At 48.2% G+C, this 25,592-nt stretch overlaps 2 protein-coding genes and 1 long non-coding RNA gene across 8 annotated transcripts in view; 1 reads left to right on the top strand and 2 right to left on the bottom strand.

The window, feature by feature from the left end:
- Positions 1-685: 685 nt before the first annotated feature.
- PDIA6 (protein disulfide isomerase family A member 6) lies at positions 686-20,217 on the top strand. The gene is made up of 13 exons (XM_047744746.1): positions 686-822; positions 6,364-6,505; positions 10,421-10,478; positions 10,914-11,040; positions 12,732-12,838; positions 14,215-14,345; positions 14,733-14,847; positions 15,361-15,501; positions 16,265-16,349; positions 16,478-16,550; positions 17,510-17,668; positions 19,055-19,151; positions 19,750-20,217. Exons 1-13 carry the CDS (start codon positions 804-806, stop codon positions 19,816-19,818), a joined length of 1,323 nt encoding a protein of 440 aa, XP_047600702.1. The 5' UTR covers positions 686-803; the 3' UTR covers positions 19,819-20,217.
- Positions 20,218-20,677: 460 nt separating this feature from the next.
- The window catches only part of ATP6V1C2 (ATPase H+ transporting V1 subunit C2), a 53,510-nt gene continuing 48,595 nt past the window's right edge, over positions 20,678-25,592 (bottom strand). For 4 of the 6 annotated variants that reach the window (XM_047744741.1, XM_047744742.1, XM_047744744.1 and 1 more), the window contains 2 exons: positions 21,192-21,324; positions 20,678-20,934 (listed from right to left, as the gene is read on the bottom strand). In XM_047744741.1, coding sequence (XP_047600697.1) covers positions 20,845-20,934; positions 21,192-21,324 — 223 coding nt within the window. In that variant the 3' untranslated portion in view covers positions 20,678-20,844. Of the gene's footprint in view, positions 20,935-21,191; positions 21,325-25,592 lie in introns of those variants that run through there. The other 2 variants (XR_007129973.1, XR_007129972.1) reach the window with 1 other exon arrangement.
- Positions 22,362-24,046, bottom strand: LOC125108635 (uncharacterized). Its single transcript, XR_007129974.1, has 3 exons — positions 23,780-24,046; positions 22,469-22,474; positions 22,362-22,372 (listed from the first exon to the last, which is right to left on the bottom strand). It is a non-coding gene; the product is annotated as an uncharacterized LOC125108635 (long non-coding RNA).

The raw sequence follows: 25,592 nt of genomic DNA, 5'->3' as shown, positions 1-25,592 counted from the left end.
GCAGGGAAGGAACCCCCCCCCCCACCCCGCCCCGTACTGCAGAGCTCTGAGGCTGAAGGCCCGCGGGCTTCCACAGAGAACCTGATCTATCAGCGAAAAGGTTTTGTAGTCAGGTGTCCCGGACATGGGAACCTCTAAAGTAATTCCACAAAATAAGTACATGTTCACTTATGGTGTATACAGTACGTGCTTAGCAAGCGTTTGACTGAATACTCGTCCGGTAGACGAGAAAGATTAGAAAAATAAAATTAATATGTTACTTAATTAGCTCCTAGATGTACTGAAGGCTAAAAAAAAAAAGTTACCCCCCACCCCCAGACAAAGAGAACAAGGGGTGGGGAGTGGAGAGGCAAGGGATGAGTGACGGGTGGAAAAGGGGGTCGCTAGAGGCCAGGGAGGGAAAGAGATAATAAGATAACAAGGACCAAACGCCGGACTCTACGGGAGGGACAGGAAGCGCTGGAAACCCAGTTCGGGGTGCGGAGGACCAGGGGCCACGGAGAAAGGAGAGGTTGGTTTGCCCCGCCCCCAGCAAGTCCCTCCTTCCGCCGCTCGCTCCGCCCCCAATAAAAAAAAATCAAACCGGGAACCTCTACCCGGCCGCCTCCCATTGGCTATGCGAATGAGCGAAGCCAGCGAGGACCAATGAGCCGCGGCCACGGCTTGGCGAGCGCCTTCCGGCCCGTCGCCGCCGCGCCGCCCGGCGCCTGCCTCACAGGCCGAGGGCGGGACGTGGGGCGGCGGGGGCGCGGCGCGCGGAGCTCAGGCGACGGCGGGACTACACGACGGCCGGGGCGCTCGGCATGGCTCGCCTGGTGCTGGGTAGGCGCCGGCTTCCTGGTGTCGGGAGGCCGCCTGGGAGGTCCCGGCGGGGCGGGCGTACGGCCTCAGCCGGAGCTGGGGTGGGGGATGGCGGGCCCGGCCGGCGCGAGGGTGCGGGGCCCTGCCGGACTCGGGGCGCGTGCGGAGGGGAGGCACGTCGGCGGGGCTCCCGAAGCCCACCCAGGGGAGCGTAGCGCGGCGGGGACGGGGAGCCCCGGGGCTGGGCGCGAACCCGGGGTGGAGGGGCGGCGGCGGGCGGGGCGGGAGCCCAGGCCGGGAGCTGCGTGGGAGCCGCGCGGAGCACCTTGATCCCTGGCGGAGGTTCCGGCCGGGGGCGACCTGAGAGGGTCAGGGTCAGGGCTCCCTTGATCTGGGCCGGCTGTCCTCACGCCGGCCTGCGTGCGGCTCGGCCGCGGGGTCACCACCTGTTCTGTGGAATTCCCACTGATGAGAAGCGAAATATCAAAACCCAGCCCTGGGATCAGACCGAAGAGTTGCCTGCGAAAGGGAACGGGGCCTTCCAGAAGCCCTTTAAATGTGGTGGAACTTTCAAAAACTCGGTGGAACGCGGACTTCCATGAATTCTGTAAATGCCCGTTTTAGAAACGACGGCGAGGGAGGTTGAGGATGATCCCGTCCCTTTTCTGGCGCCCCTTGGTCCCAGCCCAGCCCAGGCGCTCTTGCCGGCGTTACCGGGACGCTCTGGGTGCAGACCAGAGCCCCAGCCCGCCCCCCGCTTTTGCTGGCTGTGTGACCCGGAGCGGGCCGCGTAGCCACTCTGCGCCGTTGTCAGGATGAATGAGTTCATACAGGTCTCAGGAGGGTCCGCGAGATATGAATACTTGCCGTAGGACTGCGGAGAGAACATAGAGGAGGGGGAAGGATCCCAGTCTCTGGGTAGTTGCTCTCGGGTGAGTTCGAGTCCGCTCCGAAAGAGTCTGTGATTCTGTCAATTACCTCATGATTCGAACAATTGTAGTCAACCTTTTGGGGAGCCCTGTTGGTTTCTAGATGACCGCTTTGGGATCGTGTACTCTGGCTAGCAGGTGTAGGGCAGAGATGTTGCTGATGTGGGTTTATAACATCCTTAACTACTGTGGAGGAATAATGGGGAGCCACAGATGGCAAAACCATCTGCTCACATAGATTCTAGACGCTCGGATATGCCAGTTTCCCATTGGTGCTCATTACCAGTGAGTGGAAATGCCATGCGAATTTCAGAAACAGAACGTTTATTAGTGGAGATTGACCTACTTTATCATCTTAAGTGGTCTGGGGTTTTTTGTTTGTTTTCTTGAGGGTTTTCATAGGGGTACTTACTCGCTTCTTTCTGCTGTTGGAATTTATGCATCTTTTGAACTGTTTTTTTTTTTTTTTTCCTCAGTATTTCATTTCTTCCTAACCCTACTAGGTTATACTGCCTTTTAAGGAATTTAGGTTTCAAATCTCTGTTATCAAGACATTTCCACTGGAGAGCCATTTAAAAGAAAGGGGAGTCTCTTGTGAGAATCAGGCAAAATTTAAAGACAAAAACTCCAGCAGCATTACTAGAGGGGAAAAAAAAAAAAAAGCCCAAGTCCGTGTTACACTGATGTCATGACCATTTTTGTATGGAAAGGAAGCACATTCCTGAGGTAAAAATCATGGCCCATCCCTTAGGTGACTCCAGCCTGCTGTCCCTGACTGATGGAGAAGGGGGAAAAACCAATTCTCCTGCCACAATCTACCTAATGACTCTCCTTGGGATTATACGAATGCAGTCTCCAGTCCTTTGGTTAAAAATCTGGATTGCATAACCATCTCTTTCTAATGAGATGGCCTTAGGCAGGTTACCCTTTCTGTGGCTCCGTTTCCTGGTCTAAAAATGGGCATGATGATACATACACATAGATTTCTCAAAATGAGTTAAAGTATCTTAGTTGTTTAGACAGTTCTGGTGTGTAATGTCATTTAAGCATTATTCATAGTTAACATGTCAGTTTCTGGAGAGTAGTTGGATAGATACATACATCAAAATATTAGCTATTCCCCCATCCCTCCTGTAAGATTATCTCTTAAGGAAATATTTATATTTATTGGGGGAGAAGGCAAGTATAAGAATTTTCAGCATTCGTCTGTTAATTGTGACAAGTTGGAAATAAATTCTGTGGGGGTAGACTGGCAGCGTGATAGACCCATTAAGAATGGCTATGTAGGGGGTGAAGGTGATCCGTAATTACATAGGAAATGTCTTTAACTTATTTTGAGTGAAAAAAATTACGGAAAAGAATGTGTAGTAAGATCACATGCATATAAATAAAGGTTTTAGACCTCTGAATTACATGGAGATGTCAGTAAGAATAGTCACCAAAAGGGGCGCCTCGGTGGCTCAGTGGGTTAAGCCTCTGCCTTCGGCTCAGGTCATGATCTCAGGGTCCTGGGATCGAGCCCCGCATGGGGCTCTCTGCTCAGCAGGGAGCCTGCTTCCCCCTCTCTCTCTGCCTGCCTCTCTGCCTACTTGTGATCTATCTCTCTCTCTCTCTCTCTCTCTGTCAAATAAATAAATAAAATATTTAAAAAAAAAGAATAGTCACCAAAGTATCACCCATCCTAGCGGAACAGTTGATGGGTTTTCTTTTGCATTTTCAAAAATTCCACAGTGAGCTCAATGTAATGAACAAGTGTCAGTTCGTGTTGATTTTACAAAAAATGATAAACTTTAGAAAGTAGAACGCCATGGGGGATTTTCCAGGACCAGTCTTAAGTTCTAAGCTTGTTCAGAATTAAGATTCTCTCTGCTTAGGTTCTTAATTTACTTGCTTTGTTAAATACGTCAAACTCCTCTTAACCTTTCCTGCAGCAACAGAAAGATTAGTGAGCAATGCAGTCCATTAGAGATAATAATGCAAACTTTATATCTGATTTTAACTACTCTAGTAGCCTCGTTTAAAAAGGTAAAAGGGAACAGGTGAAATTAATTTTAATATATATTTCCCCAGTGTATATAAAATATCATTTTAGCACGTTATATCAAAAATACTAAGAAGATGCTTTTTTCCCCCTACCCAGTCTTCAAAATTTAGTGGGTTTTTTATACCATCAGTGCCTATTGGGGCAGCCACATGTGGCCGGTGGCTGCTGTATTGCACAGAGAGCCCTACTTTGGATGGCCTGATCTCCATCCACATGCCTTTCCCACCTCGGGAAGTGGGAAAGGAGGTCATCCTGTCCCAGGCTACCCCCATCACTGGCTCTGGTGCCCTCCCTTCCTGATTCAGGCATTTTGTTTCATGATTCCTCCACTTTTTCTTAGTCTCTCTCACTCCCCATATTTTTTCCCTTCACGCTCAGATCACTCGTCTTTGAAAAGAAACCTTCCTTCCACCCCACATTTGCTTGCCTTCTTGTGCTCTTCATAGTAAGTCTTGTTTTAAAGACTTACCTGTTGTTCCCATCAGCTTGTTCCTTCCTTCGCTCCAGTCTTGTGCAGATTGGCGGCTGCACATTTTCACTACTCCACCACAGCGGTCCTGTGGCGGAGGACAAGTCCCGCAGTTAGTTTTCAGTCTCCTACTTGACCTCCCAGTAGCGTGTCTTACTGTTGCCCGTTTCAACTTTCCCTGGGTTTGGGTGATACCACTCTCCCACATTGCAGCCAGAAAACTCTAGAAAACAAATCTGGACATACCCCTGCATGATAACCTTTTGTGTCACCCGTAGTAAAGTACACAGTTGCAATATATATATATATTTTTTTAAGTAGTTTCCAGGGGCACCTGGGTGGCTCAGTCAGTTAAGGGTCTGCCTTCGGCTCAGGCTGTGATCCCAGGACCCTGGGATCGAGTCCCACATCAGGTTCCTTGCTGAGCGGGAAGCCTGCTTCTCCCCCACTCGCCACTCCTCCCAGCTTGTGTGCACGCGTGCTTTCTCTCTCTCTCTCTCTCTCTCTCTCTCTCTGTGTCAAATAAATAAATAAAATCTTAATAAATAAATAAAGTAGTCTCCATGCCATGTGGGGCTTGAACTCGCATCCCTGAAATTGAGAGTGGAATGCTTTGCTCTGCTGACTGAGCCAGCCAGGTACCCCTGGGATGCAGGGGTACTATTCTTGAACAGTATAATTACATTGTTCCTTCATGCCCACGACCTAGTGAACCATTTTAACCTAAGCAGTAAGAAGACAACAGTGGTTTAAATGGGAAGAACTTGGAAACAGAAGTCAGAGGCCACAGACGGGCCACCGGATGTGCCTTTGTTTCCTTGTTTATCAAAGAGGGATTATCCCTGCTCTTTAGTTAGTGATGCTGTGAAAAACCCAGTGACCTACTGTATTTGAGAGTGATCTGAAAATTCAAAGTGCTGTGTAAGTAGAAGATGGAAGATTTAGCAGCAGAGCAGTTAGCACTGGTGTACACACCTTCCCGGAGAAACTCACCGTTGGGTTATTCAGCAAAGCTCCGTTCGAAGTCTTCCAAATTCTGTCCACAAGTCTTAGGAAAATGTGACTAAGGTGGTGCATGCCCACGCTGCCTCAGAGGACAGGTCAGTTTCACAGTTTGTTACATCAGTAGATTAAAAGAAAGAAATTATATGATCATCTTCATAGATGCTAAGAAAAGGTAACAGGAATTTCTCTAATATCATCAAGTTTATTTTTCAACCCAAAGTCAGCAAATGAGAAAATATTAAAGTCAAAAATAGTCCATTATTAAGCATTATTAAGCATATTGTATTAGATGCAATGCAATTGGAAAACAAGGAAGTCCTATATATATTTAAAAGGAGGAGGCGGAACTGGATAGTACTACCAATTCAGAACTTTGAGTTCTTAAGATATTCGTAAGTCAGTTCAGAACTTGTTTTCCTATATAATTGTTAAAAATTACATTTCAAGTCCTAGAATAGCCAGCAAAAATGCACGTGGTCTGCAGTGTGGCTAAACTGTGCCGTTAAGAATGCAGGTCTCCATGCTCGCTTTATAACATGGACGAGAAAATTCTTTGTAAGCTCATCCGACAACATTGTAGGTACCTACAGATTGCCACGAAAAATGTTAGCAGAAGTAAAACTACTTACAAAAGAAGTTACTGCCCTTGATGAGTCCCAGTTTAGTGGAGGAAGCAAGTGATTTTTCCTTCAAAAGAAAGTAGTAAAGGTAGCGTGCTAATATCACAACTGCGTGTCACAAGAAATAAATGCTGTGCGCACTGCCCAGGCTCACAGGGTAGCCTCCCAACTTCTCAGTGTCCTCGCCGCGAAATCGCCGTAGTAGTATTACCTCCCAGGGTGATTGTAAAGAATGAAGATGTTCATGTATAATCACAAAGTAAGAAATGTTTTGTCAGTTGCAGCTCGAGAGGTGAAAGTGTGGCCTCTGTGTCCTTGTTGTGTCCTGCGCCAGGGGGAGCGAGATCCCAGGGGCTGCAAGGGCAGCAAGCAGGGGGCGGGGCTGGGGGTCGGAAGAGCCCTGCCCTGGGCGGGCCTTGGGCTATGGACTCCCGTTACTGAGTTTGCTGCCAGAGCATGAACCCTTTCACTCATGTGTGCTTTGTGCCGCCGCAGGTCTGATGAGCTGCAGCTTCTTCCTGACAGCGACTGGCCTCTACTCCTCCAGCGACGATGTGATCGAGCTGACTCCGTCAAATTTCAACCGAGAAGTCATTCAGAGTGATAGCTTGTGGCTTGTAGAATTCTATGCTCCCTGGTAAGTAGAAAGCCGTCGTGGGTTATGTATGGTACTTCATAAAGTTAGAGAAAATATTATTTGAAAGTGTGATTTTACGCGGTCATCTAGTTTATCTAGCTTACTGCTTGTCTAAAAGAAGTAGGGAAGTGGGAGACTCACCAGAGTGGTGTGAGTTAAAGGCCATGGAGGTTGAGTCCACTGAAAAAATACGGTTGAAGCAGCTAAGTGGTGCAAAAAAGAAGAAAGAAAATCCTTCATCTGATTTTAAGAAAGTATCTGTCAATGATGAGGCAAGTGGGATCTTGATGGAAGGGAAACGCGTTTAGCTGAAAAATACTGGGCACAGGAAAGGGAAGAACTAGTGATTGATTCCATTCTGTTTCTAAGAGAGTTGCTTCCAGAAATATGTCATTAAAAACTGGTTTAATTTTAAAATTATTTTCTTGCCTTACATGCATTGCTGGCGACGGGGACCCTTATGGGGTAAAGATGCAGTTATTGTTGAAATTAATGATGCATGATTATACATAGTCAAAATACAGTATTGCACTAATTATTTATGTAGTTCAGTCTATCATGCAAACAAAACAAAAACCCAACAAATAGGCAAGTGTAGAGACAAATGAATGGAAACTGCAAAATGTGCTCAAGGCTGTTAACTTCTATAATCCAGCAGGCCGTGAGTACCCTTAGGGGACCCGGGTCCCAGCCGGCTGTGTCCTGCAGATGACCTCGGGAAGGCCTTTTAGATGTGAGCTGCGCCCCCTCTGCTCACATCGGGGTAGTCAGTGAAATTCTTTTTTTTTTTTTTTTTTTTTTTTTTTTAAAGATGTTATTTATTTATTTGACAGATCACAAATAGGCAGAGAGAGGAAGGGAAGCAGGCTCCCTGCTGAGCAGAGAGCCTGATGCAGGGCTCCATCCCAGGGCACTGGGATCATGACCTGAGCCGAAGGCAGAGGCTTTAACCCAATGAGCCACCCAGGCGCCCCAGTCAGTGAAATTCTTACAGATTCTTCTTACTTCCTTGAGTGGGTGCATTTGAGGATATACCTGATGAAAGGTTTTCCTTTATTGCTTTAATTTTTTACTTTGCAAGACCATGAAGCTGACTTTTGGAAACTCATTACCAGTCCTCATGGACTATTTCAGTTAATGTCCAGTGTAGCAAATTAAGGTAAAACCGTCTACTTTTATGTTGCCACATTGTGAATACTATTCCTCTGAGTGCCTTTATTATTTTTTTTAAAGCCTCTCTTTTTTTGTTAAATCCAAATGCGCATTTTGTATGGGTTAATTCATTCGTATTAGTAAATGTACAGATAGTAATTGTACAAACTGTTCTGTTGTTGAATGATTTTGTATGCAGTTTTTACATGTTAGATTTTTTTTTCTTTTATCATTTATGGCATGAGTAACTGACATTGTTTTGGGGAGCTACTATATGAAGATAATATACCTCATTCCAAAACTAAACCAAAGAGCATCATTGAGAAGGCCGGATCTGGACCCTGTAGTTAATGGTTACGGTTAGTAGCAGTTTGGCTTCCTAATGTTCTGGGGAGCAGGAGGTCTCATTAGAGCAGGTATTTTTCCCTATTCCTGTGTTCGGACTTGGCAGCTTGGTGAAGGCTTTAATTCCTTCCAGAATAAAGATTTTCCTCTTTTGCGTGTAAAATAAAGCCTATAGGACTTGTAGGGAACCTAAAATATCTAAATAACATCAAAATATTAAAATAAATCTTGATGTGGTTATGTGGTGCTCGTTCACTGGGACAGTAAATACCAAGATCTCGCAGCAGCTCTGACGCGTAGACACCATCGTCCCGATGATGTAGTGATGAGCATAGGCAAGGCTAGGAGAGAAGTGTAGCGCTGTGACAGGGGTCTAAGAGCAGGCGTGTTGTGATGTCCATCGTTGAAGGAAAGCCTTCATTTCTATTACAAGTTAGCAAAACAGAGGTGTCCCCGCCCCCCCATCAGAAGTTCCTGAAGCTCCTGCGTTTTTGTCCACCAACACCTTCAGGGTCTATGGACCACAAGTGAGGAACCCTCAGGTTAGAGATATGCTCTGTTTCGATTTATGTGGCATTTTGATCTGTCTTTACTGTGCTTCATATCAAAATTGAAGGTAACGTACGCTCTTGACAATCTCTGATTTGAGTCCTTTCATAGTATACGCTGAAATTAAAGAGGCGCAAAGTCCTATAAAATTTTGACTCCTGGACTTCTAAGCAGGAGCACGTGGACAGCAGGATATTAGATGGAAGTATGTAGAAGCAGCATTCCAGGCCATTTCCCAGAAGATCCTGACTTTTATTTATTTATTTATTTAAAGATTTTATTTATTTATTTGACAGACCGCGAAAGAGGGAACACAAGCCAGGGAAGCAGGGGAGGGAGAAGCAGGCTTCCTGCCGAGCAGGAGGCCGGACGTGGGGCTGGATCCCAGGACCCCTGGATCATGACCTGAGGCCAAAGGCAGATGCTTAATGACCAAGCCATGCAGGTGCCCCAAGGTCCTGACTTGTAAAATATTGGATTAAGCTTAGGCCCCTGTGGAAGGTGATAGTACATAGTGATTAAGAACGTGGGACCTGGAGTCAGAGACCGATCCAGCAGGTCTGTCACCGGTCCGCTGTGTGATAGTGGACAGGTCTATCTCCTCATCTGGAAGATGAAGATAACAAGGCCTGTCTTCAGTGTTGTGCCAATGAAATGAAGTTCTGTGCGAGGGGCTCCTCATGGTCCGGGCACATTGTATTTGCTCATTTGGTCTTTAGAAACCTAGATAGGAGACTTGACTTTGTTTTTTCAAAAAACAAAAAATAATCACCTATGTGTAAACTGGTTTTGGTATCTTCATACAATGGATGTTACTCAGCCGTGAAAATGAACAATACAATGTCTGCAAGTTCAATAAAGGGTATAAACACAACAAGTTTGGGTATATATAACTTTTTAAAAGCACTCATCTGTATATGTTATGTTTCACAGTTATTTATTTCAGATATTGTTCCCTACAAGATTAAAGTTGTTTTTTCTTGTGTTCTCGTCTCTTGTCTCTCTCTTGCTCTCTCCTGCCCTTTTAACCCCACCTTGTGGTATCGAGGACTTTTCAGCTTGCGAGGCTTATAAATTTGGGATTACATGTACATTTTTAGCTCCACATGCTGCTGTGGGAGCCAAAGAGCATTGAGATTTAGGCTCTAATATTGATGGCCTCATCTATAAAATGAAGAGGTTGGATTAGATCAGGGAATATCAAACCTTAATGGGCTTAAGGATCACTAGCTTATCTTACTAAAATGTGGGTTCCTGAACCCCTTCTCTAGGCATTCTGATTTTATGGCGCCCAAGAATCTGCATTTTGCCTGGCCTTACAGAACTCAGACCACACACTGAGGTACACTTGACCAGATAAATGCTAAAGTTCCTACCCAGGGATAGAGTTACAGGGGACAGTTTAAACTCTTTAAATATAATTTAATTAAACAGTAATTTGAAAACATTTTAAGTTAATATATAAAAAAGGATTATTGTAAAACCACTTAAAATGGCTAGTTCCTTCTTGTCACTGATCAGGTTTTATGAGTACATGTACTCCAGCAAGCACCCGCCCCTGTGCAAGCCACTCAGTAGACTGCTGGTGGAGTTGTTGTTTTTTTTTTTTTTTTTTTTTTTAAGATTTTATTTATTTATTTGACAGCAAGCACAAGCAGGGGGAATGGCTGGCAGAGGGAGAGAGAGAAGCAGGCCCCCGCTGAGGAGGGAGCCTGATGCAGCACTCGATCCCAGGACACCGAGATCACGACCTGAGCCGAAGGCAGATAGACACTCAATGGATGGAGCCACCCAGATGCCCTGGTGGAGTATGTTTGAATTGGGGATTAAAGACATTAATTGTTGCCTTGTGTTTTCATCTCCTAAAAGGTGTGGCCACTGCCAGAGGTTGACACCAGAATGGAAGAAAGCAGCAACTGCATTAAAAGTAAGTTTCTCAGACATCCATGTTCCCCTGTGAATGTGTAAATCAGTATGCAGCTGGGCTTGATGTAGGATGGGAAGGTCATTTGCATATTGAAGCTCAGAGCCTTTGTTCTGGTGCCAGAATCATGTAGGGAGCAAAGGGATAGCACACATTTAATTTTTATGTTGTCTATTTTTGTTAACTCGGTCTTCCAGATGAGTGACATGATGATTCTTCATCATGGTGATTCTGGGAGCTGCCGGGTTCCCTCCAGGGCTGGCTTCTGTCTCACCCATCATTCCATGCAGGAAGGATTGTCTAGGCTAGAGCCCTCATTAATTCTGTTTGTCAACCTAACCCTGCCCTTTACCATCTTGTCCCCAAGTCTACAAGAATTGAATGGTGGGTTTTGTGGAAGATGAGAGAAAAGTAGCTAATGCTTTTCTGTTTTCACAGGATGTTGTAAAAGTTGGCGCAGTTGACGCAGATAAGCATCAGTCTCTCGGAGGCCAGTACGGTGTTCAGGGCTTTCCTACCATTAAGATTTTTGGCTCCAACAAAAACAGACCAGAAGATTATCAGGGTAAGGACTTTTCGTAACGACTCCATTCCCCTGGTTGGAATTCTAATTTGAGCAGGTAGTAGGTCAAAATTAGGAGCAAGGGCACGTTTGTTTTTGTAAATAAAGTATTTCAAAACACAGTCACACCTGTTAACATATTGTCTGTAGTTGCTTTCACGCTCAGATGGCGGCAGCCGGTAGCTGCGGCTGACAGGAAGGCCTGCCCAGCTGAAAATAAGTGCTGTTTGGCCCTTCACTAAGAGTTCGCCAGCTCTTGGTCTAGAGTGAGAAAAAACCCCTCTCTTGCTAGTACCTTTCTTTTTTTTTTTTTTTTTTTTTTTTTTAAGATTTTTTATTTATTTGACAGAGAGATCACAAGTAGGCAGAGAGGCAGGCAGACAGAAATGGGGAAGCAGGCTCCCTGCTGAGCAGAGAACCCAACGTAGGGCTCAATCCCAGGACCCTGAGATCATGACCTGAGCTGATTGCTAGTACCTTTCTTAATTTGGTATATTTCCAGGTAGATTGGAGGAAGGGGTGCTGGTTCAGAGGGTGGAGGCCTCTGGAGATAGAGAAGGAACAGAAGGCTGTGGTCTGTGCACAGCTTGCCCTCCCGTGTGAGATCGTGTCAGCCAGGGCCGCGGAACGACACACTTGGAACGTGTTCTGAGTGTTGCTGTACTGTATTTGCTTTCTGATGTCAGGTCTGAAAGTTTCAAATGTTTGATAAGAAACTATTTTTTTTTTAAAAATGAAATTTTCCAGAGATGTTTTTAGAGTTTTGCCTTTAAACTGTGAAGATAACCTCACGGCCTATATCAAGTGCGCACTTCCAAGTCCATTATGAGCCCCCTGACTTTTTCTTGAGTAATACAGTTTCTTGTTTGTTTGTTCTTTGTTTTTGTTGCTGTTGTTTTTATCTTTTTAAAGATTTTATTTATTTATTTGATAGAGATCACAAGTAGGCAGAGAGTCAGAGAGAGGAAGGGAAGCAGGCTCCCTGCTAAGCAGAGAGCCCGATGCGGGGCTCTATCCCAGGACCCTGGGATCATGACCTGAGCTGAAGGCAGAGGCTTAACCCACTGAGCCACCCAGGCGCCCTGAGTAATACAGTTTTTGATGAAATTTCTAAGGGCTGTTGTCATTATTGAGTTTCAGTTACAGGGTTTGTTACTTCTTAGATTAGGAGTAAATTGAGCTAGAGAACCTAAAAAAAGGCCAAGATAACTGTGATAAGCAGGGTAGAACAAAGAGGCCTGGACTGCTTTCCTGTTACGTGGCTTCACATATTTCATATCCTACTTTGTCCACATTTTTTTTCTCTCCGTTATCATAGAACTAGTTTCTTCTATGTTTCTCAGTTGGTAATTTGTTCTCTGCTGTCGCAACTAGATAATAAGCTTCTTACTCATCTGTGTCCATGTTGCACATTATGTAAACATTTGTGAGTTACTCTCCTTTGTAGATGATAGGTGAACAGGAAGGTGTTCTTATTCACACTAGTAACCTAAAACTGAAGAAGGGGATTTGGTTTTCCCAGTGAAAAGTCTAGTGCAAAAGGCATTATAGGGAGAACTTGGCCCTGTGTTAAATATACCTACATACTGTTGGGTGTGTTCAACATCCGATAAAGCTGACAGATTGAGATAGTGTCCTCCAGGCACACAGCTCACTGCCACCTGTCCGTCTCATTGTCCTGTGTCTTCCTGTAGGTGGCAGAACTGGTGAAGCCATCGTAGATGCTGCTCTCGGTGCTCTCCGCCAGCTCGTCAAGGATCGCCTTGGGGGAAGGGGTGGCGGATATAGTTCTGGAAAGCAAGTAAGGCTGTATAATGTTAATTTTTGATGTGTGTAATGATTCTGATGCCAGAATATGGATTCCTTGTAGAGGATAGGTTTTTTTTGTTATTGTTCTGGTTTTTTTGAGTCACTACTACTATTGTAGGTAGTAGAACTTTTGGTTAAAAACAGGTTAGATCAGCTAATGCCAGAGGGAGTCAACCAACCATCCTGTTCGTTTGACCTCCTCAGAGGCAGTCCCCGGGTGGCTTGCCACAACTGTAGGCCAAGAACCAGGACACAGATGGGTTTCTGCGTCCCCGTGCTAAAATGGAAGAGCTTGAGCTGTAGACAGAGAAAGAGCTCCAGGCCAGGGGAGCCCGGCTCTGGGATCCTATGGCCTTAGTAGTTCTAAAGTGGAGAGAGAGAGACCAGATGGGCTTTGGGCAAAGAAGGGTGAAATTTGAATGATCTCTTGGCCTGTGTCTGGCAATCAGCCTGAAATCCTGGAAAACTCGTATAAATGGACAGGGAAGAAGACAAAGAAGTTCTTGTTCCATGGATTGGTATTTTAGATGTCCATGTAGGAGTTGGGATGTTTAACCATGATGTACTTAAGTTCTCATGAAGAGGTCTTAAATTCTTACAGATAGAGATAAAATGGCCCTTGACTCTTAAAGAGACCAGTAAAACTAGCTCCTTACACAGATGAAGAAGTTACCCAGAGATTCCAAGCTCTTGTCTTTTATTTCAAACTCCCAACATTTAATAGGCATAGTTGTCTCCCTACCTCCATGGCTTTTGGCCCAAGCACCAAGAAGTAGTCAACAGAACTGACTGCTTCTGAGCCTTGGTACTCAAGAAAGTTCTTTGGAGGCACCTGGCTGGTTCAGTCGGAGGAGCGGGTAACTCTTGATCTCGGGTTGTGAATTTGAGCCCCACATTGGGTGTAGAGAGGACTTAAATAAATAAAACTTTAAAAAAAGAAAATTCTTCGAAAAAGGGGATTAAATGTTCTATTTAGCTTTCTTGAATGATGGAGATTCTATCTATGGAAAGGTAGCAACTGTGGTGCATTTAACATCCTGGGATGAAGGAGCAGTTGTGCCCGGTCTGAATTAGTGTAGTGTTACTGGGCGGTTCTGTGAGCAGTGCGGGGTTTCCCCTAACAAAACAGCAAGGATAGAACTCAGGCGTGTGCGATAGCTTAGACTGTAGGTGCTGGTAATTGACAGTAAACACCGCTTAACATGCGAAAATACGATTAAGGAATGCCCCCAAACTGAGTAAGTTTTCACTTGAAAGAAAAGCTCCAGACCTCGTTAAGATGTGGATGAGACTGTTAAATCTGTTTGGAACAGAAATAATGTGCTTTCTGGCCACGCCTAGTTCAATGTTCAGTGTCCCCTGTGACAGGGTAGGAGTGAGAGTTCAAGCAAGAAGGACGTGATTGAGCTGACGGACGACAGCTTCGATAAGAACGTCCTTGAGAGTGACGACGTTTGGATGGTTGAATTCTATGCTCCTTGGTGCGGACACTGCAAAAGGTAAGCTCTTTCCACGGGTTCCGGGAGTCACGGTGCTTTCAGTACGGTCACCTCGATTTCTTCGAGGAAGCCGGCCCAGGCCTAGGTAATCCCCAGGATCTCCAGGAAAGCTCTGGGCTCTAAGTGATGGTTACACGTTGGCATTAGGGCCGAGAGAATCTTCCGTCATATTTTCAGAGATGGACAGGGAGCCAACGTCCCGATTTGGGGAGGGCAGTGACAAAAGGCCCGGGAGGGAAACGTGGAAGGGTGGTGTCGCCTCATGCCACACACGCGCACATCATGTGTCCAAGTGTGCTTTCACGGGCCTGGGCAGTCATGCACACCTCAGCCAAAGTCTCTGTGCCAAGAGTTAAAACGCTTCAAGGTGCAAGTATTTTTCTGTAGCCTCGAGCCAGAATGGGCTGCTGCCGCTACGGAGGTCAAAGAGCAAACAAAGGGAAAAGTGAAGCTGGCCGCTGTGGACGCCACCGCGAACCAGTTCCTCGCCAGCCGATACGGGGTGAGTGTGTCTGCAAGGCTCGTTTCCCTCAGAAATACACCGTGTTTTCAGCTCTTACTCAGCCAGCGCTCCGAGCCTCCCGGTGTGGTAGCAGGGCAGCTGTTTGGCCATTTGTAATGAAACTAAATGACTTGATTGTTAAAACTATTAAATCTAAAACTCAAGACCATCTTTTTTTTTTAAATCCAATATCTCACTATTTCTGCTGTGTGCTTAGTGCGAATATTCAACTTGCCCAGGCTTTTACAAGTCGCTAGCGTTGCTTTCAAAGTCGGTCCATTTGTTCTAGAACAGATGTGTTGTATGAAGTATATAGGCGAGTTTTGAATGAGCCTTGGCTAAGCCCGGTGGGCAGACTGTTGAAACCACCTGATTAACAGACCTTTGTGTCTCATCCCTGATCACTGATGTAGGCTGGGACATTGTTTTGTTAAATGACCTAGAAGGTAGTTTTAGAACCCATTATTTCTTACTAAATGTTAATTTGATTGTCTTGTCTTTTCTTTTTCATAGATTAGGGGATTTCCTACAATCAAGATATTTCAGAAGGGAGAGTCTCCTGTGGATTATGATGGGGGGCGAACACGATCTGACATTGTCTCCCGGGCCCTGGATTTGTTTTCTGAGAACGCGCCACCTCCTGAGCTGCTTGAGGTAAACCACTTCCATTACTCGAGATAGGAAGCACTTGTCCAGTCTGATGGCGGGGACTCTGCCTCAGTGATGACACTCATTTTGTCTTTTCAGATGAGCTCTTTCCCTTCTCTTCTAAAGCGCTTTCTTGGAAGCGTTACTATATTTCCAAGTGGGGAAGATCTGTCTGATAAATTGTTGCGTTTTCATAACTTTCATAACTTTTAGCACTAAAATAGTTACACTGCAAGGACAGGTGTACCAGGCTGCTTAAAAACAGAACGCATCCAGTCACACTGTCCTTGTTCTTAAAGTAATAGCTGTTCTGTGCAGCTCAGCACGTAGTGGGCATCGTGCGGGTACGTTTACGTTTGTTCCTCCCAGTTCCCACACGAATGCTTAGAGGTAAATACGGTTTTAGCTCCATTTTACATGAGGAAACAGAGGCACAGAGACCCTCAAGGGCTCGTGCATATATAATACGTATCTGTCTGTCTAGCTAATGAGTGTCCGAGCCAGGCTTTGTCACTCCAGAGACTGTGCGTGATGTCCGCTGGCACCCCAGAGGGAGGGCTAAGGGACAGATCACAGGAGCCCGTCACAGAGCAGAGCTGTCGCTGGTGCCTCAGTACTTAGAGGCGGTTGTATTCAGGAGCAGCCACTCGGTTCCGTGAGCTGCTTTGCTCTTTAGTGAATGTGACGGGGCCAAGTCTTTGTCATCACACTGACCTCTGGGTTTCGTGTCAGCGGCCTTCCAACCAGCCCTTGTCTTCTGGGCCCACAGATCATCAATGAGGACATCGCCAAGAAGACGTGTGAGGAACATCAGCTCTGTGTCGTGGCCGTGCTGCCCCACATTCTGGATACCGGTACGATGAGCAGAGGCTCCCTTGCCGTCTCCGCTCCGTGCTCCCGGCTCTGAGAACGCGTGCTCGGTTGATGAATGTGACGGACTCCTTTCTCTTTCCCTTGAAAAAATTCTGTCTCTTTCAATCAGGAGCTGCTGGCAGAAACTCGTACTTAGAAGTTCTTCTAAAGTTGGCAGACAAATACAAAAAGAAAATGTGGGGGTAAGTTGTCATTATCTCAGTAGGCTTTGGCTGGAAGAGCTTTGTGCTCCTGAATTTCGGGTTTCCACTGTGTTCTCTGTCAGATGTTCCTGTTTCTCTCTGGCTTTTTTTTTTTTTTAATTTAAGGGGTAAATAACAATTATCATCTAGAAGGAAAAGCAATCAGGACTCCTTACAGAAAGACACTCGTCTGTGCCACGGTGTCCTCTTTCTCAGAGCAGTCATTTTAAATGGTGGTTGGGGTCCCAGCTAGCAAGCAAACACCGAGTCCCCTAACTGCACTCTCGTACAGCTTTGAGGGCTAAATAAGGCAGCAGTAGAGGGTTGTTTTCTTACCCTTTCCCAAGTGAGGGGGTAGATACAGGCAGATTTTTAAGGCACAGTGTGTCTGCCTCCTGTTGGACATTTTTGCTTCTCGTCCTCAATACCTCTTGCCGTCCCGCCTGCCTCCTGCCCCTGCTGCCCTGCTCAGGTGCCGAGTTCCCAGGACCGTGGCCCTACAGAAAAGCACCTTCTGGTGCCCCTTAGTCTTCACCGCTGTAGCAGTTGAGTAAAGAAACACAGTCGAGCATGTTCATAGGTCTGGAATAATGACATGCCCGTAAATTTTACAAAGAAGTCACACTCTTAGAGAGCATGCATAATCCTCCCGGTGATTAGTAGGAGTTCAGGTAACACAGACAGAAAATTTACCAGGTTTAGTGGATGATATTTCAGGGGCTAGGAGGAAAATTTTGTAGATTTGAGGCACTTCTGGAGGTACAGTTTAGGGCTTCTAAGAGAGGACCTGGAGTTAAGAGTGTGTCTAGAATACATTATTTTGGTAAACTTTTTTATTTCTACATCCCTTTCATTCCATAAAATAGTTGGAGTGTAATCATTTTTTTTAAATACCTGCTAATTATATTTCAACTAATTTGAAAGGGATCTTTACCCTAAAAACCCGCCTGTCTTTCTAGGTGGCTGTGGACTGAAGCTGGAGCCCAGTCGGAACTTGAAAACGCATTGGGGATCGGAGGGTTTGGGTACCCTGCCATGGCAGCCATCAATGCACGCAAGATGAAATTTGCTCTTCTAAAAGGGTCTTTCAGCGAGCAAGGCATTAATGAGTTTCTCAGGTAATTTCTTGCTCCCTAGAGTTGTTGTTATTTCGTGGCTTCGTTCTGTGGTGGTGTGGGTTCGGAACTGGGTTTGCACAGACCAGGCAATAGATGGAACTGTTTGGCATCTGGCTTTCCGTAGAATGAGATGTTTGAGTTCTAAGTTGTCCTCCTGTAAGAGCTGTGCTCTCTTCCTGTGGAAGGATTCTACAGAGCGATAGCCACCTGCCGTTTTGTGCCATTGGCATTGAACTCTTCCTGATTCTCATAAAAGTCTCACATGGGCTGGAAGGAGCCCTTTCTCACCCATTCCCACCCTAGCATGCTCTGTGCCCCTGACCTCGGGTAGGATGGCTTCTGTTTCTGGCCATTAGCTCTAGAAAGTCATTCTGTGGAAATGAGCTTACTTCTGAAGTGACTTCAGCAGTGGGCAAACAGCACAAGGGGTTCCCAAAGCCACAGTTCGGAGCTCTCTGTCTGACCTGCTCTTCAACTTATCCCAAAGTTGACTTCATCGCCTTCCAGCCAAATAGAAGGCAGCGGCGGCGCACCGTTTCGGTGAATGCGTCACCTCGTAACTGTGCCTTTCACAACGGTGAAGCTCGTCAGCCCAGACCTTGTCTTTCTCCACTCCTGTAGAGCTGGTACTAAGCTCCGGGTAAAGACCTGATGAACACGTATCTTGTAGGCTTTATGTATTATGCACCGTATTCTTAAACTGAAGTAAACCCCGGAAGAAGACACAATTAAGAAAATCAGAGGAAATAGTTTACGTTACTGTAGTGTGAGAAATCTGTGTAAATGGACTCGCACAGTTTAGCCCGTGTTGTTCCGGGATCAGCTACTTAGAAAAATGTCATCCTTTTTCAGCAGCTGATTCCAGTGTCAAGAACCTTAGGAAATGCATGAGGGCGATAAGTAACAAGATTGAGCCCTTGGACTCACTGACTGTGACCGGTTCTAACCCCAGCTTTGAGTTTATTCGTACTTCTTTACAACTAGTTTTTCTTTTCTGGTTTCTTGTTGTTTGTTGAGTACAGAGGAGGTGGTTTGTTGAGTACAGAGGAGGTGACTAGTCTGGAACTGTCAGGATTGCGCCCATGTTCTACACCACCTGGGATAGCTTTTGTGTACTTAATTTGTATTTAAGCAAAATAAGTTTTTCTTAATTATTGGTGATAACTGGTTTTACCTGATGCCACGACCTGAGTGATGTCACGCCTGGTCGCATTGCTGTCCTTGCTTGCAAAGATAACCCCATTCAGGAGCAAGAGGTGAGAAATGCCTCTGTAGGAACCTAGTAGGCAAGTAGCCGTTTTAAAAGCATGAAGCGCTCGCTTCGGCAGCACAGGTACTGAAAGCGTTGTTCATGCATGTGCACTCGCTTTGGTCCTTCCCCCACAGGGAGCTCTCCTTCGGGCGGGGCTCTACCGCACCTGTAGGCGGCGGGGCCTTCCCCCCCATCAGCGCCAGAGAGCCTTGGGACGGCAAGGATGGCGAGGTGAGTCCCCCGCCAGGGGGCCGTGTGCCCGTGGGACTTGTCGTTGGGCTGCTTGTCCAGCGCTTCTAACTCTCCCTGTCCCTGTCCCTCTCTGCCATTGGTAAGCCAAGTCCTTCCACCTCGAGGAAGCCTTGGCATGGTGTCACACATGTCCTGCCCCGAGCAGCCTCTCAGGCCACATGGCACTGGATATTCTTGACAGAGACCGAGGTTTGCTTCCCGTTTATCACCCTGAAGCTGAGCGTTTAGCCTGGAGTTCATTTACTCTGTGTCTGAGAAACAGCTACAGCTTTGGGATGAGTGTTTACTCCAGTTCACTTCTGCCCCTTCCTCCTCCGAAGGACCAGCTAAATGGCTGTTGGGGTTGAGGAGGGAATTTATTAAATTCACGCTCCACCTCAGTTCTCGGCTTTTCCAGCTGACATAATAGGCAGTGTTCACGCAGGAGCTGGGTGAGGGAGGAGCGGGCTCTCCGATCTGGGGCATCCCTAGAAATGACCGCTCCGTGGGGAGCCCGGGTGCTCCGAGCCCCTCCCTCTGCCACCCCCCCCCCCCCCCCCAGTCCCTGCAGGGCCTCACGTTGGCTTTTGTTTTCCAGCTTCCCGTGGAAGACGACATCGACCTCAGTGACGTGGAGCTGGACGATTTGGAAAGAGATGAGCTGTGAGAGGCTTGGCACAGACTTCAGTTCGCTTTCCTTGGGAGAGTTCCCCAGCAGTGAAGGAACGTTCTTCACAATCAGATGAGTCTACCAGTGGCCTTTTTAACCAAGAAGTAGCACTTGATTGGTCATGTGAAAACACTGCACCAGTGAACTTTGCATCTCAAGAGAACAGTGAAAAATTCTATGAATTGTTGTAGCCAGTGAATTGGGTTGTATTCTGTCAAGTAATATTTTGAGGAAAACTGATGGGCTGTTGACATATTTTTCCCTCCCTCTGACTGCTGCTTGAATGTTCATGGAGGCTGTTTCTTACATATTAAGTTTTTTTAATGTGATTCTTTCATTTGAATATTAATGGCTTTTTTCCATTAAAAAATAAAATAATATTTTGGACAATGCCAATAAATGTATGAAATTAGTGTCCACATCATAAAATCAGAGTCCAGTGTTTAGCCAGTAAATTAACATAATGAAGGGAAGACCCTGATGTCTTCCCTCCCTATAAACCTGGGACCCAGAGGACACATCTGGAGGCCAGCCGCAACACTGATTTCTTATGTGTCCTGCGAGGCCAAGTTCCAGCTGCGAGATGTGACCTGTATAGCGAGTTTGTAGAAAGAAGGGTGAAAAGCAGTGAGCGGTCAGCTGAGAACTGCCCTTCGTGCCCAGGATTTTGTCTTCGGCCCGTCCCCAGTGACCGTTAGGAAATACGGCCGAGGACACGGCTCGGGATCTGACGTGCTTCCTCCGGCCGCACGAGGTGGCCGTGAAGGCCCGACACGGCAGCCGCTGACCAACTCCGAGGCGGGCCCTGTTTCTGTAAAGTGCAGTTCCAGTAATGTTAGAAGATAAGAGACCATTCAAAGGACTGAGCATTTCTTTATTGTAACTTAAAAAAAATAAATACAACTGTAACTAACTTTTGTGAGCAATTTCTCTAAAAGGTGAATTCCGTAGGGTCCTCCGGCGTAGGGAAAGAGGGGTCTGTAGGAGTCTGGAGACAGGAAAGCGCGCTGGGGCCGCGCGGGTCTAATCGAGGAGACTGAGGTCAATGCGGAAATAGACGTAGGGAAAGTAGTCCTGGGTGCTGAGCTGCAGCCCCGGGATCTCCACGGATGCCTGCAAAAGACGGCGCGTTGGCGCTCTAGATGCAGACAGCACTCTGCTGTCCCGCCTCGTCTTCCCGTTTCGAGGCGGCTCTCTAGCTCTCTCACACACACACACACACACACACACACGGCCTCTTCCCTGTTAGCCTTGCACATTTGTGAAACATAGATCTTAGCAAAAGGGTAATTTCCATCTTTGCAAAGTGCCTCCCACGTGGAGAGACGGACGTCTGCAGAAAGCCAGCGCTTTCTGGATTCTCTACCTACATCCAGTATGCTCGCGGCCGCTACTTGATCCAGATGTCTGAAGACGGAGTTCAGCACCTCCCGTAAACGTTTGGTGGAGGACTTCTTGTGAGGCTGGAGGAGCACCGCCTGGAAATTCACCGGAAGTCCGTACCTTCCCAGACAGACAGGACGTGTAAGTTACCTCAGAAGCAAGTGTGGGTCAAATACTCCCGACAAGAAACAGAGGAAGTTCTAGTAAAAAAAAGGCCTCGGTCAACATAGCTTAAGAAAATAAAACTCAGCTGAATGAATTATCTAGGGTCAGAGGTGAGACTACTTGGATTTTTCTGGATAGGAATGTCGCTAGTAGAACACGCTCCCCAGCCATTTCTGGCCATTCGTGGCATGGTGTCTGCTGACAGCGAGGTCGGCTGGACCTGCAGGAGGGACACGTGAAGGAGGCTGCTTGTAACCACGAGTGTGCTGCTTTCACTGTAAAGCCTACAACCTACGTAGTCCTGTGCCTTTGACGGACTCTGGGCGAGCTGAATCCCGGTTTCAGAGCCCCGCCGAGGTCTTTCCAGGAGGCAAGTGCCGGAGAAGCTGGCTGGCCCAGCTGATGGCCTTGTCCCTCCTCTGCTCCCTCTTCCCTCCAAAGCTCTGGCATTCGGGGCAAATGAGCAGAGGGGCTGCCTTACCTGAATGAGCAGTTTCCCTTCACACTCCCTACCCCAACGGCCAGTACGCTTCAGAAACCCGCTCCACGCCCCGGACTTCACCGAGACTGTCCTCCCCCCCGCTGGCCATCACTGCCGCCCCCGCTTCATCCTCCGACCTGGTCGGACTACAAGTCACTGCCCCGCTGCTCTGGGAGATGGTTCATCCTCCCTCACGAGGACCCCAGTGCTAAGAGCTCTCCTGCCTTTCCCAGCCTGGGAGCTGCTGCAGGGCAAATGCACGGGTCCGTTCTGTCCCGGGTCCTGGAGAGCAACAGGCCCTCCAGCGCTTCGTGGATGCTGGCGGGATGCTCCTCGCTCCCCTCACCAAGCCTCCGAGCCCTTGGCCCCTTTCTCAGCCAACTCTTGACTTCAGGGCTTTTCACATTCTTGCCAGACCCTTCCAGTCCTTTCCCTGCGAACCCCATGGCGGATCAGTTTAAAGGAACCCCTTCTGTTCTGCTCAGAATGTGCCTTCCAGGAACAGCTGGGTCTGCTCTGCTCCTGCTCAGGGCCGCCCCCCACGCTGCTCCCTCCTGGATCGCTCAGTAGACGACCCTCCTCCCTGATCACTGAGGCCACTTGGTGGGGAGCCCTCACCGTACCCTCCCTACCGAGACCACTAAAGCCACCCCACACCCCCCCACCCGGCTGCAAGGGGCGTCAGCCCTTCTCACCTGCTGCCCCCTTCCCTGTAACATCACCACCTTGCCCTGCTTAAAATAAACTTCCTCGGCTCCCTACGGCTCTCATTCCAAACCGGAGTATCCAGTGTCCTGTGTCACCCGATCATCCTTCAGCCACCACTCTAGCTGGTCCCACCAATGGCGTCACGCCCCATTTGCAGGGACACGTAAATCCTTATGCTTCCTCTCCCTCCTCCTGCCTCTGACTTCCTCATGGGCTTTTCTGCCTCCACCCCTTAAACGGTAGGGTTCCCCCACCGTGCCCTTTCATGTTCCCTCTACACGATTCCCTAAATGAATGCACCCGCACAGCCACCATTAGGGTTCCCTAACATTCCCCACCGGCAGCCCTCCCAGGAGCCAGACTGACCAGCGAGCTCCCTGGCCGGCTCCTCCCGCCTGCTGGGCCCATCTCAGCTCAGCCCGGACGACTGCGGGCCCCGGTCCCCTCCACCCTGAGGGGAACTAGCACTTCCTCAGTGAGGGCTGGGTCCGCTTCACTTTGGTTTTACTGAGTCCACGAACAGTCAGCATCTAGTCCTTGCCCAGCTCTGGGCTGAGTGACAGAGGTGGAGGGCGAGGAGGAAGACAGCACCACGTGCCAAGTGGGGAGTCGAAGGAACAGGCCAGCAGGTGAGCCCCACCGTCTTTGCTCTAACAAACTCGGTTCCAACATCTGTTTTCTTGGACTCTGATCTCTCCACAGAATAGAATATGGAAAAGCCATTTAAAAGGATCAGGTAGCGCCACACACACGGGTAAGAACTGGAAGCAGGTGGGAAAAGCTGCAGCACAGTGAGGGCGAATGATCCCATCTGGGGGCTGAGAAGAGTCTTGAAACCACGAACCGTGATTATCTCTGGGCAGGGGGACTGTGAGGAACTTTCTCCACAGTATATATTTCTAAACTTGAATTTTTTTTTAACAGCGTTCATGTATTACAACTGTGTTCAGGAAAAATACAGATACAGTAAGAAAAAGTTCTACGCTGACAGTCTCGTAAAGGATCATTCCTACAGCTAAGTGTGAACTGTTAAGTGTCTGCCTTTGATTCAGGTCATGATCTCAGGACCCTGGGACTGAGCCCCGTGTCGGGCTCCCCGCTCAGTAAGGAGCCTGCTTCTCCCTCGGCCTCTGACTGCCACTGCCCCCTGCTTGTGCTGTCCGTCAAATAAATAAAATCTTTTTTTGCTTTGTTTTGTTTTGTTTTGTTTTTGTTTTTTACAAACCCTTGTGTCGAGGGCTGACTTTCAATAGATCGCAGCGAGGGAGCTGCTCTGCTACGCACGAAACCCCGACCCAGAAGCAGGTCGTCTACGAATGGTTTAGCACCAGGTTCCCCACGAACGTGCGTTGCGTGACGGGCGAGGGGGCGGCCCCCTTTCCGGCCGCGCCCCATTTCCCGGGACGAGGGGCTCTCCGCCCCGGACCCCGGTCCCGACGCGCGGTGGGGCACGCCACGCGGGGCGAGCGCAGTGGCCCGCCGGCGGGGACGGCGTAAATAAAATCTTTTTTAAAAAAGAATTACTTCTACGTATACTTTTAGGGGAAACCGTTTGATCCAGCTTAAGATACTGAAGACCTCTACCTCTGCTTCTCGAGCAAACGGGCATCCGCACTATGGGGCCTGAGAACCACTGACTTTGGAGGCAGGTCAGTGTGGGGCCACAGACGGCTGGAACACTGCGGGTTAGCCTGGGTACACCCTGCGACCCAGTGCCACAATCCAGGCCATTCCAGGCCTCGGAGACGGGCGGGCGAGGAGCTGATCTGTGTTTGGACAAAACCACACCTGGCAGCCACCATACTGTGTTTGGGCAAACCCGTGCCTGGCGGCCACCGGTTTATTTGGACGAAACCACACTGGCAGCCGTGTGGAGCATGAACCAGCGGCAGAGAACCAAGCGCGAGCCCGTGGCAACAGCTGGGCCAGGGAGGCCAGAGACGGAGGGAAGAGAGAAAGCAGAGGCAGGATGGGTGACCCCTCAGGGGCGTTGGGGGGCCCTGGGAGTGGGGGAAGGGAGGGAGGATGCAGGAGCAGAGGCAGCTGAGCCCTCAGGTTTGGGGCCTGGGGACAGGGAGGACGTGAGGCCACTGGCATTGACGGGGCAGCCAGAGTTAGGGGTTGGGAGGGAAGAGGAGCCAAATGTGCAGAGAAGCTGGTGTCCGGTGAGCGGCAGGACCGGGAGACGCAAGCAGCACAGTCAGGGAAAGGAGAAGCAGGGAACAGGCCTCCGGGTGGGTGGCTGCTGGGCAGGCAGGGGAAGGGGCTGGGGACAGCACTCCAGAGGCTCGGAGGGCCAGGGGAGGCCAAGCAACAGGGGTGGGAGCTTCTGGAAAAAGGGTGTCCAGCCAGCCGTGTGCGGTGCCACCAAGATCTGCCCCCCGGGCTGATGACACGGGGCATCTTCAAAACACAGGAGAAAAGCAGGCTTCGGAAAACATTTCCTGGATGTGAGGGCAATCCGGCTGCGACATCTGTCACCCCACGGATCACCAGGGTTGATTTGGCTGATGTGGCTGGCTAGGCAGGTGTCCCCGTCCCCCCTCACGGCTCCACGTGTGTCCCTCCCAAAGCTGCACCCTCAGTCCAAGGGGACGACCGTCTCGGTAGGGGAAGACCGCTCTTCGGTCACGGGTATACGAGCAGCTGTGCTCCCCTTCTAGAACCTTCAAACCAGCTCTCAAAAAATATTTCCTATATAATTCCATTTTTGTAAAAATTAAGTAAAAAAAATGGACCTATCTGTAAATTAGGGAAAAAAGAGCAAAACAAGGGCAAAAACTCCTAAAGTGGTTCACGCCCACACCTGAGCCAGCAGCGGGCTCTCTCGGTGTCAGAGGTAGAGGTCACTCTCACTCACTGCGCTTCTCTATGGTTGCCTCATTCTCCACAGCGAACCCACTTCACTTTTGTTAAAAACAAGACAAAATTTTTGTCGTCCTTAATTCGCTCTGCTTTAGGTTTTAGTTTTTGGGTTGCCTTGGGCCTCAGAGTCAAGGACGGAGGCGGTGTGGCGTGTCTTCCAGGAGTGGCC

The sequence above is a fragment of the Lutra lutra genome, chromosome 9, assembly GCF_902655055.1.
Source record: "Lutra lutra chromosome 9, mLutLut1.2, whole genome shotgun sequence".
Classification (NCBI taxonomy): domain Eukaryota; kingdom Metazoa; phylum Chordata; class Mammalia; order Carnivora; family Mustelidae; genus Lutra; species Lutra lutra.
Note: the sequence above shows the minus strand (reverse complement) of the source record. Positions and strands in the feature narration are given on the sequence as shown.